General features: G+C 35.6%; 1 protein-coding gene across 1 annotated transcript; it reads left to right on the top strand.

Moving 5' to 3' along the window:
- The first annotated feature begins 249 nt into the window (after positions 1-249).
- Positions 250-21,503, top strand: LOC124646213 (probable G-protein coupled receptor Mth-like 3). Its single transcript, XM_047186316.1, has 8 exons — positions 250-1,745; positions 4,015-4,259; positions 6,441-6,624; positions 8,213-8,291; positions 11,952-12,136; positions 15,259-15,451; positions 18,346-18,536; positions 19,855-21,503. The coding sequence occupies exons 1-8, from the start codon at positions 683-685 to the stop codon at positions 19,986-19,988; spliced, it is 2,274 nt and encodes a 757-aa protein (XP_047042272.1). The 5' UTR covers positions 250-682; the 3' UTR covers positions 19,989-21,503.
- The last annotated feature ends 169 nt before the right edge of the window (positions 21,504-21,672 follow it).

The following is a 21,672-nucleotide window of genomic DNA, read 5'->3' as shown; positions in this document are numbered from 1 at the left end:
CAATTGAATACCAATGTAATGGCGTATTAAAACACCTTATACAAAAGTAGCTTCAATTATCCGAATTAATATGCAGAAGACGAATTGTCTCTGTCACGCTAAAACCTCTATAAAACTCTTGACAATCGTCACTTGTTTTCATTCCATCATTTCATTCAGCCGAAATCAAATGAGTTATCAATTACCTATATCATATCAGTGTAGCAAATTGAATATTTGTTTACACTTTAAATTCTTAGTACACAATCAGTCGTTTCATGTTTTTATCAGTTGATATCTGATAAGAATTTTGAGTCGACGTCTTTGTACAATACCTTCGGGTGATTCGTGACATCAAGTCGATTAGTGTTGGGGCAGGGAACGAAGGCTGATTCACAGCAATATCACAAAAATAACAATTTGTAACAATTTCTTTTGTTATTGTTTGTGATGTGCTCAATCAGTGGTCGTAAAAAATGAACGTGCAGTTTAAGTGAAAAATTGCTCTGTTTATTGAAAAATTGTACCGTTTCTTGAAAAATAAAGGAAAGGAAGCAGCAAGTTTGACGAAAGCTCTGGGCGCGTCATCGACGGACGGCTTCAAGGGCGCAGCAGCCTCCACCGGCCGGCGCTGATCAGAGTGGAGCTCGACGCGAAGCCGCACCATTGCGCCGCCGACGCTTTGCCACAACACACGTTTCGCATGTCTGGCTTCAAAAATAAACAATGCCCAGCACGCCGATCGACACTCACCACCTGTTGTGAACGTTCAATGCTCTCGATGTTGGTATTGGTGCCCCGAGCTCCGGGTATTTTATTAACAATGCGGCTTTTAATTGTTGTGAGTGCAATTGTTTATGCCAGTGCCGGTAGCGTCCAGGAAGACAAGGTGTTTAATAAGTGTTGTCCGAACAGTCAAAGTTTAATGAAAGTGTCAGATGGTGAAGACTTTGCAACCTCCTTTCAGTGCATAGATCGCGAAAGTGCTCAGAAGAGTTATAATATTAGTATTTCACCGCTTTTGATTGGTGATAATGTACCGGTGCAGTATGGTATGCCTTCAGAGTGTGATGCGGTGCAAATGATGCAGATCATATCCTCTGAACTAGATGACCGGTTTCAAGATTCAGAAAATTGTCATGACAGACTTGATCTTGAAGTTCTAAACGGTACCCTGAAACAAAACATTCCTGAAATAGTAGAGCTAGGGTGTATTAAAAATGAATCTGCGAAGACATCTCAACAGAAACTTACTATACAGCATTATCGAAAATGTTGTCCGAGGGGAAAGAGCTACGATACTAATTTCCATTTGTGTAGAGATACTGATGTTAATAATACAGAAGACTGGCTTTTGCAGCAGTTGAATATGAGCGATCATGATATTTATGACATCGATCATGGATTGAATTGCAAAATGGATCAGTTCGGTGTGGAGCTAAGAGAGGAATATTTTTCATTAGAAGTTGAGGGCAGTAATTTGAAAGTTACAAGCAGAAACGGAAAGGGTGGCGGAGTGGCACTGCCAGGCGAGTGGTGCTTGGACGGAGAGTATTCCAGGAAAGAGCTGATCGCTCGCGTGTGTACTCATGATAACTCTAAGTATGGAGCATTAAGTGTCAGGAAATGCTGTCCCATCGGATATCATTATAAGCCTAGACGATGTGGAAGTTTTGTAAGCAAATGTACACCAAACTCGGACGACGTATTATTCAACATAACAGACTATTTGGAGCCTCTGCAGCGTAAAGATCCTGATATCGCAGGTAAGCTTTTTATTTATAACCTTTACCTTTAACGTAGGAACAACTCGACAAATAATTATCAGACACTTGATATCACATAGTAGAATTCGGAACTTATTTACCCAATTATGCACAATTCCCTCGTAAAAATTGCAATCGTAAGTTTCTTGGTTGATTCTTTATATTCCTATTGCTCAGACACATTTTTTATTGCTCTAGTTTATTGTTGAGTAATCATTACACAATGAAGTCCTGCTCGACCTCTACCAACTACAATATATTGTTGCTTATAAATTGATGTGCTAGTGTTGTTAAAGACCGCGGTTAAGTGTGCAGGGTACTACCTACTTATTTTTATAAAAATATTTGACACAGTTCGGTGAATTAAAATCGATTTTCTCTTATTTGTCTGTGATTAACCAGAAATCGAAAACCTTTTGAAATATTTTCAAACAATGCTTGTACCATGACTAGTACCATGACCTACGCAAGTACATGGATAAGTTATTGAAAAGTATTGCTGTAGTTTAGCAATTCTATATGCCACTTCAAAATATGTAGTACATTAGATGTCTTCCCGCGGTTTCACCCCCGCCCCGGGGTTACTTGTTCCCGTACCCGGATAAAATATAGCCTAGGTTACTCGCGAATAGTGTAGGTACCTTTCCAACAGAGAAAAAAAATCCAATCCGTTCAGTACTTTCGTAGCCTTTAGGGTAAAAATAAACATACGAAAAATGTTTTCTCTTTATCATATTAGTACAGATAAGGAAGCAATCCGTTGACTACGGAACACTCAAGAGTAAATGGTATATTTGATGTCATTACGTTTAATTTTCCTACCATTTTCGAAGTGCAAATTGTTAGCAAAGTATAACGTTTACAAACAATTTGACGTGTGGACAAACTGTCAAGTTGATGATTTGAAAGTGTTTGTAATGTAGTTACCTCAATGATTATGAACAATGCAGTTGTACGCTATTATCGACCATTTTATTTCATTATTGTGTACTTACAAAATAATAAAGATTACTCACCATTATACTTGAACGAAGTTTGAAGTTCTTACTAACAGCCATAAAACTTCAAACAATGATCAAGCTCTATTGGTTTTTTACAAAAATATCATGTCATATTGATACACAAATGTAGCCTGAAGAGATAAAACTAATAAAAGGGTATGAATAATGGCTATCAAATTGGATCATTAATTAAACCCGAAAGAAAGTGTAGACGACGATATAGACGACTAGCTATTTTGTGTGGGAACTACGACCCGTAAAGGGATAAAACATAGCCTGTTTGTCAGGGATAGCGTCGCTTTCTAACACTGAAAGATTTTTTTAAACCGTTTCTGTAGTTTCGCAGCCTATAACCGTACAAGCAAACAAAAATATTGTTTAATCTTTATTATATTAGGACCTATAGATCAGTATGACATAGATTATTCACACAAAGGAAATAAATAGGAATTGCGAAATCCGGTCAATCGTTTCATATTGCGTAATGTCTTCACACTCAGGAAAATCCATTGAAAAACTAGGGAAATTGATAGGTTAATCATAATTAATTGAGTAAGGTCATGGAAGAAAAAAACTGCACACACTTTTGAATATTAATCACTTTATGATAATGACGAACATGTGTGATAAGTGGCAAATGCATTTTTGGCATAGCCGATGACGCAATTTGAGTTTTTTTTGACATCGATCGATCATAAAGTTAAGCAATCCTTGGCGCGGTCGCTTTGTGGATGGGTGACATCTTGTCATTTTTCCGTGTTGGGTTGCCCGGGTAACTGGGTTGAGGAGGTCAGATAGGCAGCCGCTTCTTGTAAAACACTGGTACTCAGCTGCATCTCGTTAGACTGGAAGTCAATCCCAACTATGTTGGGGAAAAAGGCTCGCTATATGATGATGCGATAATAAGATGCTTTGAAGTGTATTTGCCTATCCATCGACTACCATAAATCCCGGGAAATAAACAAAATTAAACTATATATTCACTGTTCACTTGTTTTTTGTTAAAATTATTTTTTTATATAATATAAAAAACATATATGTATATAATATCAACATGAAAACTATCCTGTTATATTAGGTATTTTCTGGACTCATACAAAAACTGTTGACGACACGACCAAAAATAATGGATGACCCTGAACTTAAGACGGAAAACATAAGGCTTAATGGAACATTCCTTTACTTATTAACTTTACTTAAGTGACGTCAAAAATATTTTTGACTTCCTGGAGAAAAAAAAGAATAACTTTGTGTATGATTTATTTTAGATATCATTGCAATCCGCACCGATTTGCATTGCCCTGAGGGTCGTATTGTGCTGAACAAGTCAGTGGAGCGCGACCGACATCAACTGACACAGGACGGGCGCCTCATCTCGCCGGTCGGGGTCGGAGACTCCTATTGCTTCGAAGCCTTCGACAGTCGCTGGTGTCCTGATGGCGACATCCTCATTACTGCCGTCAACTGCTTCGTGAAGGTCAAAGATGTGAAAAACTTCCAAATATCATTCGTCGTAAGTCAAAAGTCATTTTACTACACGATTATTACAACACTTGATTGATTTTTACGATGATATATCTTCAAAGGAATAATTGATGATGGATTGAAAGTTGTTGAGATTTAACGACGGAAATAGATGTTTTTTAAATGCGATACATTTTTTTAAGTTTGTTTAGATAGGTCTGCGAGTCAATAGATCACATGAATGGATTGATTCGTATACTGATAAACAAACCATCTAGTGACTCAGACGTATCTCGTTTCCGGGAAATTACTTAAGAAGTGATTATAAAACGTATATAAATAGATTTTGGTTTACACCACCTACAAATTCTCAGTAGCCAGTAATTGTTATCTGTGTTATTTGTGTCAGGACTTCCTACACTGACGTCTAACTTTCTCGTTGTTTTTTAAGACCATGTTTAGTTTATAATCGGAGAAGTGGGCCTTAAGGAAACCATCATGCAAAACATAAACAAATAAAGTGAAAATATAAGCCGAGACTGACGTCATCACATAGCGGTAATCATAACCCTCCGTTAATTAATTCATTGTTCACACACTGAAATATGATCGGAGTTGTCAAAGCAGGGAGCTAATGGTATGTCAAATTAAGAACAAAAGCCTCCCTTATCAAAATCATACATATTTAATATTAATAAATATATTCATGTTAAGTAGTATTAAAAAAAAATATATTACTTAGGTACATATTTTCATTTCGCTCGACCACCACATAAAAAAACATATCGTGCCAAAAGTACTTGTCCAATTCAAATATAAAGAGTGTGTAACAGATTAGTCAAAGTAACATAACGTAACGACATGCAGAATTTTATTCGTAGATAGTTAAGTAATCGTCACTCAAAATGAATTTGTTATTTTGGTATTGCATTTGAAATGATTTATTTTTAGAAAGAAATAAAATATCTATGTGACTTTATTGTGCGTAACTGGGTATAATTTTATAAATACTTTATCTGGCTTCAATTCATCACAATTTACAAGTGCGCTGTCGACTTCAGTTCCTTTGTGTGATAAATTAGATAAGAGACAAAAAACCGAAACCAAAGTCATCGACATAGATTAAGCGAATGCCAATGCGATTGTTCTGACTTCAAATAAGAGCATTTGAAATGTTTATCAAGCTTGTAATACCTTCACTGACATAAATAAAGATATTTAGGCCGATAGCATGTGAGAAACGAAATTAAAATAAAAGCACGTTCACAAAGTAAGCTTATGAATACATAAATATCGAAATAGGTTATCTATGAACTAAAACTAATGTTGATGGGGCTAGAAGAGGTCTTTTTTTTTTTTTTTTTTTTTTTTTTTTTTCCAACGTCAAAAATCATCAAATGACCCCTCCCGCTGTGGGTTAGCAGCGGTGAGGGAGTGTCAGACTCTTACTGACTAAAAACCGTCGTGTTCCGTCATAGGCCTTTTATGTACCAGGGCCGCGGTATCTCTTTCGAACAACCCGCAGCCCCGGCAGGCCTTGGCCCTGCTGGGCCCCGCTGGGGGGCTAGAAGAGGTCTTGAGTGTGTTTCGCAGATTAAAACAAAGCGCGTGAGTTCCCTTCAGACCGATGACGTAATCATGTAGCCGAATTTTTGTCTGTCTGGATACTAAAGGCAAAAAACCGGTTTTCGTCAGGAATAAGTTCAACATTTGTGTTGCTCAAATCGATAAACTCAATCTTTTTGAACTTTGTTTGCTGGAGTAATTTTCAAGAGAAAAAGCTAATAATACCTTAACCAATCTTCTCATTCTGGTAAAGCATAGCATTTATAAGAAAATGTAAATATGTTTTAAATTTTTGGACTGTAAACTAATTGTTGAAAACTAAAGTTTTAATAGTCGTTGAGACTGTGAGGAAATCGCAAAAAATGACTGAAAGTTAATGTCAAAAAATGGTTCACTGGTCAAGAAAAGCGTTATCGCTTGGTGAGTCAAAATTTTCACAATGGCGATTTAGATGGCAATGTTTATCAGTGGTGCATGAGGATAAGGATATAGTCATCACCCTTGCTTTTATTTGAACTATTTCAGTTCTTGCTAAAATAAACGTGGAAATATAAATAGGGATATAGCATGGGCCTATTGATTGGGATAGCATGGAGCCGAGAATGATGTAATATGAGTGCTCACGTTTCAAGGAACTTAATTATTTGTTATTTTTTGGTGGCAGCTGATCAGCATATCGAGCGTATGCCTGGCGTTGACCCTGGTGGTGTACATAGCGCTGCCGGAGCTACGCAACCTGCATGGACGCACCCTCATCTGTCACGTGAGCATGATGCTGCTGGCGTTCAGCTGCCTCGCTCGCGTGCAGTACAGCCGAGTCCCCGACGACACTGCCTGCACTCTGCTGGGTGAGTCTTTTCACTGTTTGCAGTACCAACTAAATTGCAAGCACAAATATGCGTATCTAACACATACCTCTACTGGTGGTTTTCGATTATTTTACGAAAAATTAAGGCATGAAAATGAAATGGATACAAAAATAATGTAGTTTTTTGAAGTCGCAAGTAGGATGGACACTAGGATAAGAGTTCAAATCAGTCGGGGTAGGTCTTAATTTAGGTTTCGGAGAGAAATGTCCCAGAAAAGCAAATGGGTTGAGAAATAGAACATGTATCGCGTACGAGAGCAAAGTACGTACAGAAGTGAGTAGATATATCTACCAGTTTAATTGATTCCTGAAAAATCCATCTCTCGATTGCGTAAATGTACTTCGCTGTAGCGTGGGTTTCGATTTATTAATAAGCGCTAAAGGGAAATTAATAAACGAAACGATAAGTGATATTATGTATAGAATTAACTTTATCGAAGAGTACTTGATAACATCTGGTCGCAATAAAAATCGAAGATACAAGTGGCGATATTATCTAAATCATATTTTAGGGCGTATTATAAAATGAATGGCGTAGTAAATATGATGCACTTGTATGCGGTTTATGAAGACTAGATAATACTGCATCAAAGTTACGTAGATCACTATATTTACACTCAACAATAGTCATTTAGTTACAGCTGAGATTGGCACGTTATACAAATATTCTCGATTCAAATACCATTCGATTTAACTAATAAAATCAGTTCAAAATAATTAATGCAAACTAATTGACGTGATTTAGCTCATGTAACCTGTATCTCATTTTTTTGTCTGGCTGATTGTGATTGCTGAATCGTTTCAAATTAGTTTTAAGGTATGAAAAAATGTAATAAAGCATGAACAATTTCTGGAAATATTAACCACATCGTAATTTAAAAATAAATAAAATATTTTCTGAACCGTAAAGGAAATATCGTAGAACTATTAATTATGAATGATTTCTAACTAAATAAGACGCGTTGAGATGTTTCTATGCAAAAAGCAATCAACCGCTAGATTTATGATCAACTTAGATTTGAAGTCATTCTAGATCACTCTAATTTAACAAAGACATGGATTTACTTATTTTAATGACCGTGATATTTAAGTTTTGTAGGCACGATAGCCGGTAGCCTTGAAATAATTGTTTTTGCATTGTTGTGTCTGGAGGAAGGCATTCGAAGCATTCGAAGCTTTGTTGTCTTTTATATGGCAAGAGAAGACGTAAATCTCAATACTGTATAAAATACATGCGTGTATGTAAGTGTTATGATAATTATATGTTTTTGTTATGGTATTTTGCTCCATCATAACATACCTGTGTAATCAAGACATGCTATTTCAGTGTTAATTACGTCATCGAAGGAATACATTGCCTAAACAATCCATTCTAAATTGGGTCTAAGAATAGGTTCCGGTGAATCAACCAGGGCCTACGCGGTTTTATGAAAAATAATAAGGTTTGGTTATTGTAAGCTTTGATTGAAATATTGAATAATATAAACCGCAAAAAGTTTAACTTGATGAGTAAGGTAGGTTCGCCAGTCATAGTTGATCCATTACATGAACACTGATTGTTTGCACAGGGTACGGGATCTACTTCGGCTTCGTCGCCGCGTTCGCCTGGCTCAACGTCATGTGCTTCGACATCTGGTGGACATTTGGGTAAGTTTTGTTAACAATCAACACAAACATTTACACTGGCTACTATGCAAATGACGTGTGAATTGAAGATTCCTACATAATGTGTGTTATCACGCCCTGACAGTTATGCACATTTATCGCGTATCCAACCCAGTTACACAGGATGACGGCCTGCTACCATTTGTAGTGTGATCACACGCATCTGGAGTGTTATTACAATTGCAAACGTTAAACAAATAATTTCCTGCCACTGAAATCTATACTCCGCACTCCTAATCTCAGATTGAGTACACATCTCGGGCTCACATAGCGAGAGATTGTTTACATCATAACGTTAAAGAAAATATTCGGCCGTGTAATGCGCCAGACTCTGCGATGCATTCAGTCTTGAACTATATACCGAAGTGTATCAAAATCAAGTTCATTCGGTATTGTGGTTAGCATAGCAAAAATTCTGTTCTTATTCCTGAAATCTCATATTTTGTAAAACTAGCAGTTTTTCTCGAAACTATGTGATCATTGAATGAAAATGTTTATACTACAAAACTGATGTTATAATTTGGGTAGTATTCTGCAAAATACGAGCAAATCATATATTAGGGAGTGATAACAAGTCAATCCGACGGCCTACACAACCGGATTTTACGGATGCGTAATGTGGTATCTGAGCTAGCCGCGGTTTGGCCAGGAATACAGGCGTTGCTACAATTTGTGACTAACAGCTCCTCTTTCGAGAATACAAACAACAGTTTCCGAACATTTATGATTGAAAGTCTAGGTTTACAAATAAAATGATTTGCTGGTTCAGTAATGTCATAATTGATTAGACACATCCGTAGAGTGGTGCTCGAACCGTTTGTCGCAATGTGGGTAAATGTTTGTTTTGTCTTAGTTATCGATGAGTTTACACACCGGCTCTTTGATATTTGCACATGGCAAGAAACCCCGGGGCCGCGTTAAGACGTTTAAAATAAATATACAAATATATTAAATACCGCAATGATCTAATGTAGGTTTAAATATGTGAGGTAATAATAGCAAAAATTTTTGTTACACTTATGTAGAATTATGAGTTGTTCTAATTTTATTGGATAAAGGATTCATGTTATATAATAGGGATGAATGATAAATGTGATAAAACATTTATTATCGTGAGAGGATATAGGTATGATGTGTTATTTACATTGTGTGAATCATACATAAGTACTCCATAAATATTTGCTTTTCCTAGTACATATGATATAACTAATGTGTTGCACTAGGTCTTGACCTAGAACAATGTAATATAAGTTGGCTGCACTATTATCATGGTATGCATGCATTTGTTAATTAAATGTTATCGTCACAGAAGTTCGATAGTAAGTGAAACTTTTCACTTAAAGGTCAAAGTAACTTGACTCGTTACAGCTTTTATATCGTCCCACTGCTGGGCACAGGCCTCCTTTCACACGGAGAAGTAACTGGACTATACAGAAATATTTGATACCTACATAGATCGTAAACTCATAGAGGGCATCTTCTGGGAAACCCCGTAGACCGTTACCTAATATCCTCTACAGTGTTAGTGACGACGTGCTTTGCTGAACGTAGGTTTGGCTAGAAAAGGGATGACGTGGTCATGAAAATTTGATGCATTGAAGAAAATCCAGAAATATTTTTACGTGAATAGTGAATAGGACAAAAAACCTAGTTCCGTAATTTTTTATCGTTGCTATTGTTCTCGCGAATTTGCGCGTAGGTATTGGGTTATTTAGTTATGAGGTATATTTTTCTAAGAATATATATTTTTTTATCGTAAAGACATGTTCCTAAAGTATTGTTTTGCGTAAGAACTCTAAAGTGACCTAGCAGATAAGGTCAACTCCCACATATATGAAGTAAAATATTATATTAATATTCACAGTAATACCTATGTTGCAAAGTTTTCTTAAAACGAGTATTATATCAAAACTATTTGGCTAGTTTTCACGACCGTGAGTGTTTAATTTTACATCGCGAAACAAATATTTGATAATATTATTAGGCTCGGACAGTTTGTGAAAACAGAATTAGCAAGAGTTACGATTATTTTCCACAATTTTTATTAATTAGTGTTTATTAAAGAACGATGTTAGTGCTAGTTGTTAATTTGATGGTGTCTAATGTGTAATAGAAAAGTCCGAGCGTGCGGGTCACGATTAGGCGCTAATGAAAACCGACATTATAGGAAAACGCACTTTATGTTGTGGCACTGCGTGGGCGGGGCACTAATTAAGACCGTCACCGGCCGCTCCGACACAATACCACGAATAATTACAATATAGAATAAAAATTACACGTATTATAAACAGTCTGAGGACGTTCAGTTTACTTTAATAAATTAGGGTACTGTACGTACGTGTTAAAAATACCGAGAGTAACTGTTTTGTGTTCGTCTAAGATGAGACCCGATATGGACATACAAAAAAAAAATGTCAATGACGTTACCAACAACGTGACTTTAAAAATGTTGTGAGTTGTCGTCCTCAATTGTAGACATTATTTGTGATATGACCACTTTTCGGTACGGAACCCTTCACGGGCCAGCTCATCATGTACTTGACTATATTTTATTTAAATTATGGTTGAGTAAGATAACATTCATAAACCATCCGTATGGTAAATGTTAACACGTCTACAGTTGTGTTTACAATTTCATAGTTCAGCTGAAGTATACATGGTTACGCGATAGGAAGCATGCCCGGGGTATCTGTGCGCTATAATGAACTTATTATGTTCGAAGCTTTAGTTATCTACGGCTTAATGTTTATCTGAAGCCGGGTGCTTGTTATCGTATATTTTGTCACAGTACTTTATCCTCGTGATTAGCGAGTCAATCCCCATGACCCGGCGACTTAATGGGAGCAGTAAAAACCAATAAAGACCCCATAGGTACGTGTTATTAGCTCACGTCACGTGCCGTTACGACTTCTATGTTTACCGTAATCGCCATAAACGAAATGGGCAGAAGCATTATTATTTCAACAAAACAAATAATGTGCGGACTCACTTATTCTTAATCACGTTAGGTGTTTAATCTGCTCTTCATAACATATTAAAATAATTCCGAAGGAGACGTCAATTTTTTCTTTAGTGAATATGAACTTTTGGGGATTTCTAAGATGTGACAATTTGCTGTTTACTTTTGTGGAAGTATTTATTTTTGTCATTAGTGTGTCTATTTATACATGATGACTATGTGCTGGGTTTACCTTGTTCTTGTTTCCAGTCAACTTACAAAATGTATGATTTCTACTATCTTTAGGAACTCTATTCTTGTAAATGTGGTCTGGCTTAATAATTAGGTCAAGATAGTGCTATGGCCTTTCCTCGGGATCTTTTCAAAGCTGCCAGCTACCGGCAGCGTTGAGGTCAAGCATGAACATATCTAATGTCGGGAAAGAAAAAGCTCTCATCTTACTCATTACCTAGTTAATAATGATGTAACTACAAAAGTTTTGAAACACGCAACAAAAAAAAAAAACCCATATAAAATCTCAAGCATTATATCAAACGTGTTTAAACTTTTTTTCGTAACACCGTATAAGCCTTCGTTTTTTATCACTTCTTCTTCTTCCTGCCATGTTCCCAAGTTATTTAGGGTCGTACGTTTTCTCACTTCGGTGTCAACATTAATAATCACAAAGTCACTTTGTCCCCCAGGAGTGTTCGTACCGTGCAGCCGATGCGCAAAGCTGACGCTGAGCTGCGACGGTTCCTCTGGTACTCCTTATACGCTTGGAGTACGGCCATCTTCCTCACTCTCGTCATGTTTCTGTTCGACAAGTATCCTGTAGCTCCGTTCTTAGACGCCAACATGGGAGAGGGAATGTGCTGGTTTGGAACGGGTAAGTAATTTTTTTATATTACTTTGATAATGTGAAAGGTTGCGGATGAATGGATGTGTTTATTGATTGGAACTGGAACAGGGACTTAAATCCCTACTACTATTTTGAATGCGAAAGTAACTCTGTCTGTCTGTCTCTTACACTTTCACATCTGAACTGATTATAATAAAAGTTGGTACAGATAGAGTTGACCTTGAGAAAAAACGTAGGATAGTTTTTATCCCGGACTTTTGAAGAGTTCTCTTGGAAACTCGTCGCGGGCGAAAGCTATTTACAAATAAAATTCATCTTCGAGATAATTTTGCGCACCGATTTTTGTTTGGTTGAACCCTTATAGACTATTTATCATAATAAAGTTATTGAATTTTATAAATATTGGATGTCTTCCATTGGAGAGGAGATAATAAATGACCTATACAAACACAACGACGAATCACATAATTCGTACGCACACTTTTCGAGGCTTCCTGGTTAGACCTTCAATGGATATCGATGACGTTATATTTACCAACTATAGTAATTGTTCACGTAGGATGTGCGTACGTAATCTACTGATTACATCAACTAGTGTACTTCCCATCAACTCTGATTATAATAAATTTCTATTACGAAATCAGTTCTAACCAACACAGCTTTGTTTCTATTAATCCAATTTTATCTTTCATTTGTTAGTTGTGCGTACACGATCGAAATACCCAAGTTTTTAATAAAAATGCTGTGTTACGTCGGCAAAGTACAAATATTATACAACTAGTCACGGACATATATCACGTAAAATATTGAACATTTGGTTAAAGTTAACAAAAACTTAAAGAGCTGTGGACGTGAAATTTATTTTCCGTGTCAAATCTTAGTCGAGCGTGTGGAATAAAAATATTGTGAAGATTTATGATAACATCTTCATAAATATTCAGAGTACAAACTTTGGAAGCTTCTGTTCTCAACTACAATGAGTCACAATGGAATATATAGGCAGATACAAATACATACGTATACCATATAATATGAATATTTCTTTCATGAGAATGTTTCATAGCTGATACAAATACAGTTTCCGTAAACGCCCGCGCTTTTAAAGTAAATTCTCGGTCAAATTCTGCGTACCTACAATAAAAATAATAAACGGACTGTGGTCGTGATTTTTTCTTAAAACTACAACTTTCGAGAATCATGGTTTATGCGTTCATTGCTTTGATGTCTTTATTCAATTCATTTCAATTGTAATGTTTCTGAGTTGTTGGTATGATTTGTACACACCAATAATAAACACAAATTAATAGTTTTGTTTTGGGAATTCCGTAACTATATAAGTATATGAATGTAGATAACAAGGACGTGGAAACTCCACTTTGAGGCTAACAGAGGTCACAAACATGACGGACTGTCTATGCAAACATGCAGTAATACATTGCGCGGTCGTATTGTAATTTAATAGATATGCGTTAGTTAAAACATCTTCGAAATTGTTGAACATAAAGAATTTGGTCACATATTAAACTAACTTCAATCGAAAACAGGGCCTAATTTTATTCATTTCTTAAATCACTAAGTTCGAAATTATAAAAGTTCTTTTAATTATGATTTTACAATGCAGAAGTGTCCGTAACAATATAATAAACGATAACGTTTGTAAAACATGTTATCGTATGTTTTGGTAATTATCAAATGTGAGTTTTGCTTTTTAGGCGAGTTTCAACAATATCTTTTAAACACGTAGTACGAACAAAATATTTTGGATAACAGTTCGCTTAGAACAAACATTACCTACATCCTGCTACAGAGCATTATGCGCCGTTTACTAATTATAATTTCACCGTCTCCTCGCCACTAATAACCACAATATTAGACAGTTTACATTGTCTTCAACGTAGATTTAAGTATTTTTATATTCTTAGAGCTCAATAAACCCTTATAACATGGAAACGGAGCACCAGATTGATATATTTTTTGTACATGAACCAGGCTGTTAAGTATTGGGTATGCAATGCATTCTTTTTATGGGATAAACACAGGTATACTAATTGATGCTGTGAGTATTTTTTTGAATATAGTGTGGTTTTATAATACACAATAATTACTGTGTACACTAGACTATGGACACATTTAATCCGTAGATACCCTTTGGAGGGATAGTATTAAGGACAAATATTTGGACGCTTAGAAAATGGGGCGGCCAGACGACGCGCGACCCGTCTCCTAATAATTGGTACACATATCTGTCTAATTGATAAATATGTCTACACGTACGTATGTGTTGAGTCATTGTCTACGATAAAGTAAGGCGATACACGTCACAGAACGTAGTCCTCGTAAAAGTTTCAAGAACATTGGCTAATACTTATGTCCCACTGTAGGTATACGTAGGTAATCCCGGAAAACTAACAGTATCTAGTTATAAAAATTTATACTTTTCAAGATTGCTGATAGATTACAGTGAATGATACATTGTATGATCGTTATAGTAAATGTCCTAAATAAAACCAAAATTAATGAGGTCGTCAATGTCAGCCATATTGTGCATAATTTATGCGGTTTTAAATGGTTAAGAAACTGCACATTGTAAGCGGATGATGCAATAGAATTTTTTATCACTTCCTCGAAATTAGTTAGAACCTCATAGAAAACTTCTTCACTGAAATCCCCAAACCCATATCTGTTTGAAAAACAATCAATCTCTTATTTCGCACAATAGTTATACCGTTCACCTTATGAATGACGTAATTAGTGCTGTATTGCAAATTAATAATGGCAGCCTTTTGTGAATAGTTTTTATGGAGTTTCAAGTTGATTTTTATCACGTCAATATCAATTTGATTTAGTTTAACGTTTTGTTTTATTATTTTTACATGTCTTACTTAGTTCTTACACAGTTCCAAGTAGTCTTTGTTTCTATTTACGTTTTAATTCCCAACTTTTTAAATATACGTGTTTATTTATGATATGATCATTGGTAGATATATAGATAGTGCTGAATATAGATTGTAGATCCACTGGCTATGATACCTATATTGACCACCCAGACAGAGGCTCTGCAATGCATTGTTGACTTTAAAATAAAGCGGTTTTTTACCAATTGTGATCTCATCATTATTTTGCTAAGTCATGTCGAATTATTTTTACAGTGCAGAACTCAGGATCAGACTGGCCGCATTACATTTACTTCGTCATCCCTATGGGGCTGGTGACTTGTACCAACTTCGTGTTGTGGGTGCTGACTGCTCGTCACTGTGCGAGGGTCAAGTCTGAGGTTCATCGGCTCCAAGCAGGCTCCGTTGGTGATCGGGCTAAACGACGTTTCCGCGTCGACAGAGCTAAGTGAGTACTCATTATTTTTTTATTTAATACCGTTGCCGAACGGTTGTCTGTCAAGATAGTAGGCACGTACTTACCAATTATCATTGTATATCTGTTATTGCTCACAGAATTCTGGAAAGTACCCGAACAAAAAATCTATGTTTGTACCGGCAATTAGGAGAATAGATTTGCGGTTATACCTAAGCAAAAGCCGCGTATTTTTTATTGTTTGCTAATTGATAATCAGTTGGTAAATGAAAATGACCTTTACATTTTGGCAAAACATTCGGATATCAATTTCACGCTACTGGGCAGTGACCAAGGCTATACCAGTGGTAATAAGCGGGATGTTTTCAGAAGTTATATGGTTCCTTTTGTTAATTGAGGGATTTATAAAGATGTAAATATTCAATATATTTTACTGAACTAATTTGAAAATTTATTTATTTATTTACTCTCCAAACATATAAATATCTTCACAGGTTACACCCAATGCGATATTGTAGTAAACATAAAATGTATAAATATACTTTTAAAAATAAGTATTTCACTGTTGTTAAGTACCATAACAAATCCTGTGGGGAGCTGCTTTTGTAAATTCACCCAAAGAGCAACAGAATATGTCACCCGCAATGAGGTTGAGAGTGCGGAGTCCTCTCGTGAGCGGCGCTTCTCGAAGCAAGTTAGTTCGTGCACGCGGTTCCGCCAGCAACCGTGGCTGACGACGACGACCCACGTACCTATCGGGAACGACTAGATTAACCCTTCGCAATATATCCGCATTATGTATCTTTATATCTCTATTGGGAAGCTCAGAATGACATAAGCTATATTTTGTTTTGTTACGGAAAGTAGTTTCCGCGGGACGCGGGCGAAACCGCAGGAAACAGCTGGTCATCAAAAATATTGACTGACCCACTGGCTGAGTTAAGGACGCGCCATTCATGTTCAGTAATCCTACTAAGTTACACTCAAGTGATTACCCAACGAGGACGAGTAATTGCCGTTCGTGACGTCACACAACCGTCCACTCCATTCATTAATAAAGTCCGTGGACGTGGTCATTTGTTAATCACGCTTAAACGCATAATATCCGCATGTAGATCATATTAATATTGTAGGCACAAGACAAATTCCTTAGCAAACAAATAAAAAAATGTTCCCTCTTTGATGTTTTGGTGACTGGACTGATGATAGGACTGATATTCATTGCTGAGCTGACTAATTGGCTTATTGACGATTATTAAGTTATTGATTTTCTGCGTACTAAAACTATAACAGCCTGAATGTTCCGGCTTATGAGATTTTAAGGAAAAAGCCATAGATACATCCTAGTCCAAATAATGAGTCCTTGATTTATTAGTTTAGGAGTGCGCACTTTAGATAACAAGATATCAAAAGGGCAAGCTGGTGAATCATTACATTATAATACACATTAGTGACAGATTTACGTTGCTCACTTGTTTATAATCATCATAATACTATCATTTTGATAATGCTAAAGGACGCTTACACATTTGTGGAATTACGTAGTTCCTGTAATTTATCAAACATTATACCTACGAGTGTTTTGTTTAATTAAAAGCAATGATTCGGCATGAACTCTGCATGAACTTTACTAAAGCATACTCGTGTTAGACTGGCATGTGGCTTTTTTAGGGCCCGAGGGAAATATATACCTTGTTAGAATGCTTCATAATGATATACATACGAAATGTAATTAAATATATTTGCTTTTTTATGTCACGATTAACAAGTTTTACCTTTTCGTGGTAGCGGTAGGTACAGTAGATCTGTGTTGCCAATTATTTAACAAAACTTTCCAATTGAATCAAATTAAATATTCGATATGTCAACATGCGTTAAAATTAGTCTTTAGTCACTATCAAGAACGACGTTCAATAACATGTTACTGTTTATTTTTAAACCTTGGATAAAATGCTCCTATTTTATCAGTCTTGGGTTCGTAATATATAGGGTTAAGTGATTGTATTTACCTAATGATAGTAGACCATTTAGCTAATTAAGTTTCAAGTGTCAAAAACATAAAAAGTTAAATAGAAAAGTTTCGGTATTTAAAAAAATATCAAAGAACCAAACCCTTCTTGGCACTTGCGGAATAAAGAATGTAACTTTAGTTTGCCAGCGCAGGTTGAGTGAACTTTAACGTGTGGAGCGAAGCAATATCAGATTTTTTTTCAGATCAGTGCTAATTTTAAAGTTAGTAAGAAACGATTGTTTATTCGTATTTCTTACATGAAGTAGGTCTACCAATTTGCAATTCTAAAACAATATCAGGAAAAGACTGGTATATTACTGATGTAATAAATTACTTGGAGAGGCCTATGTCCAGCAGTGGACTGGGATAGGCTGATGATGATGATGATGATGATGATGATGATGATGAATAAATTACTTGGCCATCTATTTTGCATTTTCTATGTTCCTCAACAGTGGCGATATTTTAATAGAAGCCTATGTCATGGAGTTAATTCATAATCAGCACTTAATGGGCACTTTACATGCAGTACACCCAGTTCGGGGCTATTAAATTGTTTAGTAGTTATCATTAAACCGTTTTAACATTCGCTTCTATGCCGCCGAAAGAGCTATTAAAAAGGAGCCTTTTTAAGCGGCGTGACATCAGTTTGGTTAACAATTTCCTCGTGGTAAACAGGATAAACTATAGAACTTTCTGTCTTCAAGTGAATAAGTTTTTCATAGAACAGGATGCCTCTTGGAAAACGTTGAATATTCGACGGCATCCTAATTATTGCTGGAATTTTCCTTGCTGCATCAGATATTTTACACTGTTGCACAGGTAACTCGTCAGATAAGAGAATACTGATGTTACCAAAACAGAATAGAGCGCTCTATGGAACCAACTAAAATAACTACGGTAAATGTGTTCGCAGGTACGTGTTGACGGGAAAACTCTGGGTAGTGATGGGTGCTGGCTGGATCTCCGAGTTGCTGTCCACCATCGTGTCGGAACCTCTGTGGCTTTGGTCCATCATCGACCTTACCAACGAACTCCAAGGAGTCTTCATCTTCCTCATACTAGTTATCAAACCTAAGCTGTATTACCTGATACGAAAGAGGCTAGGTAAGACTGTCAAGAGCATCTACGTTCGTAGTTCTAGTCATAGTCCCAATTTCGGTTTCATCAATAAAGCCATTTTACGACACTAGATTTACGACTGGAAGTAAAATAGGTAATAGATCTATTCATTGATACAATTCATGCATTGTCACAAACAAACAAATAAAATACAAATTACTGTATTAAACCCAAATTAGTCGTTGAAGGCAATAATTATGTGCTTATAGGTGTATCTCTCGCAATCTTTAGATAAGTATAGGACGAATGATGAATGCCAAATATATTCATATTGTTAGTACTAGTGTACTGTGTAGGTGTACTTTTGTTCACGGAATTACTTGTCTCAAGAGTATGACTCATATTCGATAAACCGACTTTATTTTATCATTGTTTTTCACAATTATGTGAGAGATGTATTTATTGTTTTCAGGTTGTTCAAGGATACCGATTGAATCAAGTATATATTAGTGAAAATATTAATTTTTGAACGTTGTATTGTCTGTTGTCTCATTTCTAATTACAAATTAACTAGCAAATGCCACTTTGAACGTGGCTCGCCTAGCTCGTAATGAACGATTCGCTTGATTAACAAACAAAGCTAACTTTCAATGTCGGATTCGGTATCCCGGCAATGTTAAATTATGAATTAATTAATTTAGATACCGTTATCTGCCTAATACTTCTCACACGTGTAATGAATGTTTCTAAATGCACCCTCAATGTTGTTGATATGACATCTCTAGTTTTACAAAATATTTCATTCACATAGCGTTTTTAGTGTAATGCCAAATCAAAGTATGTTCTCCGAAAGAAAAAGCTCTGCAAAGAAGCTGAATTACTACAGCATAAATGCCTTTGGAAATGAATTTATTGGAACTTTGACCTGAAATCTCTTCTTGGCTGGTTAATAAAATTCTGTATTTCTAGATTTATTAAAAAACTTCTCGAGTATAATGAGTTCGAGATTTTGTACAAAGTTACTAACGCCATGTGAATGATAGAATCCTCAATGTTTTCTTCGGTGGGTCAAAGAACTTCAGAAAAAAAAAACTGTTGTAAATAGTAGTTTCATACTTCCTGAGCTTTTACTTGTTACCACACCTATCTTGTGCAATACCGTCCTTAGTAAAAACAGTTATTTGTATATATAGAGAATAGAGTTAAAAGTTAAAAATTGGCACATGATTTTGAACTCCCTTCATAATTTGACCAATATTTTTCAGCACCATAAAAGTTTTTTTTCATTCCATAGTATTTTTTGGATTATTTTGACCCTCTTATGTGTATGCAATGTGACTAATATGACACTAATATACGACAGGGCTGGAGAAGCCGGACGCTCAGAAGAATGGCACATCGTCGTCCGCGCGGACGTCATCCACATTCCTGTCTCGCGCGCTCAGCACGGACGAGCGGAACAATGCGCGCATGTCGCTCAACATCAAACAGCCTTAAATGGAACACACTCCATTGAATTCAGCAGATAATCTGGCAAAAAATCACCTTTAATTATTCTAACGCTAGCAAAACATTTAATTGGTATTTTCGATTTTTAAGGTGATAAGCATTTAAATGAGAAAAGTATAAGCAGTGGTCGAAATTATCCCAAGTGAAATATGTGCATTTATAAAATGGTGTCCCTTTGAGGAGAGGAGTAATATTTACTTATGTTTATGTACCACCACAACTAATAATATTAGTTCTTAAAAAATTGAATAATTATGGTGTTTCCATTGGTGTCAAGGTTTCCAGTGTCAAGTTCTCGACAAAATAACACGCTTCACGCATGTTCTTGTATGCAGTCAAAATCATCGTTTTCATTTGGATAACTTTTCTAAATTTTAATATTGGTCTAGTCATAGATTAAGTGATTAATAAAGTGTCATAATTCATTATGTTTTAGCACTTGTTTAGATTGAGCTACGATGCTTTGTTGTATGAATGCTAGTTTCTAACACATAATTAGGTATTAATGAATTGCCTGTTAGCACTATGTGGCTATGATGAGTTCACGGAGGCTTTATAGAATGAATAATGTTTCTATTGTATGTAACCTGTCTAGTTTTTAAGCGTAAGTGTTATTCCAATTATTTTATGAAGGTTTGAGAATGTGTTTTAACACAACTTAAGTATTGATTCAACCGAAATCTTTGAAACAGTATTGATTTTAATCTTGGTCTCTCATTTGCCTTTATTTTTATAGACAATGTGTGTTTTAATTGTTCATAATGAGGATTATTCTTTGAGGTTTTGTTGAAATACTCTAGAATTCGAAAAAAAAAAACTCGAGAAAACTAATTTCTGTGGATGCTAGATGCTATAGAAATGAAAAGATGCGAAATAAGTATTCTTTTCGAATCTGTGGTATTTAAAAGAAGTATTTTTTTATTCAAAGTATTATAAAAGGGTGCATATTAATGCATCTTCGTTTCTGGGATGTAGACTGACAAGTTGTGAATGCACACCTGCACTGATAGACTTTAATCACAATATAAGTGTTCTTATAGATACCGTAACTGTTATGCATAGTTATAAAACTATGAGATATATTATACGTTGAACGGAGAAGGGTGCCATATAGATTTTGTATACCTTAAAAGGCTTCCACCTCTTTCTATAATTTTTTACAGTAACGTAAGACTAAATAGCTAGCTATAAAAATTATAGTAGCTTAGAGGCGTTACATATTTGTAACCATAGTTTTCGTACGTCCTCTAAAATATATTGTCTATGACGAAGATATCTACTTTTTTTGCGATGACACTAGATTTATATTACCTACGAGTAAATGTATTCTTTATTCATTAAGTACCTACAATGAGCACGATTAAGTATTTTTAATAAAAATATTGTATTTACTTTTGTATTATAATACACGTAAGATAATGCCTTCACGAATCTGATTTTTAATTAGAATATAAAGAAAAGGAAAGAGAAAAAGACGAAAAAAATAAAACATTCTTCATTCCATTTATGTTGTATTAATTTATCAACCCTAAAAAATAAATTTTATGGTTGAAATTAGGCTTTCCCCTTTCGGCTTTATGGGTACTTTTGTAACACCCTGTATATGTAAATGGTAAGAACAACATTTTTTGGGATTTGATAGGGGTTTTGCAGGATATATGAAATAAACGGA

Source organism: Helicoverpa zea, chromosome 3 (genome assembly GCF_022581195.2).
Source record: "Helicoverpa zea isolate HzStark_Cry1AcR chromosome 3, ilHelZeax1.1, whole genome shotgun sequence".
Classification (NCBI taxonomy): domain Eukaryota; kingdom Metazoa; phylum Arthropoda; class Insecta; order Lepidoptera; family Noctuidae; genus Helicoverpa; species Helicoverpa zea.
This window is presented reverse-complemented; position numbering and strand designations above follow the sequence as displayed.

Coding starts and splice junctions, on each gene's coding strand:
- LOC124646213 (XM_047186316.1), top strand. CDS start 683: ATGTCTGGCTTCAAAAATAAACAATGCCCAGCACGCCGATCGACACTC. Junction 6,625..8,212: donor CACTGCCTGCACTCTGCTGG/GTGAGTCTTTTC, acceptor TTGTTTGCACAG/GGTACGGGATCTACTTCGGC. Junction 18,537..19,854: donor CCTGATACGAAAGAGGCTAG/GTAAGACTGTCA, acceptor AATATACGACAG/GGCTGGAGAAGCCGGACGCT.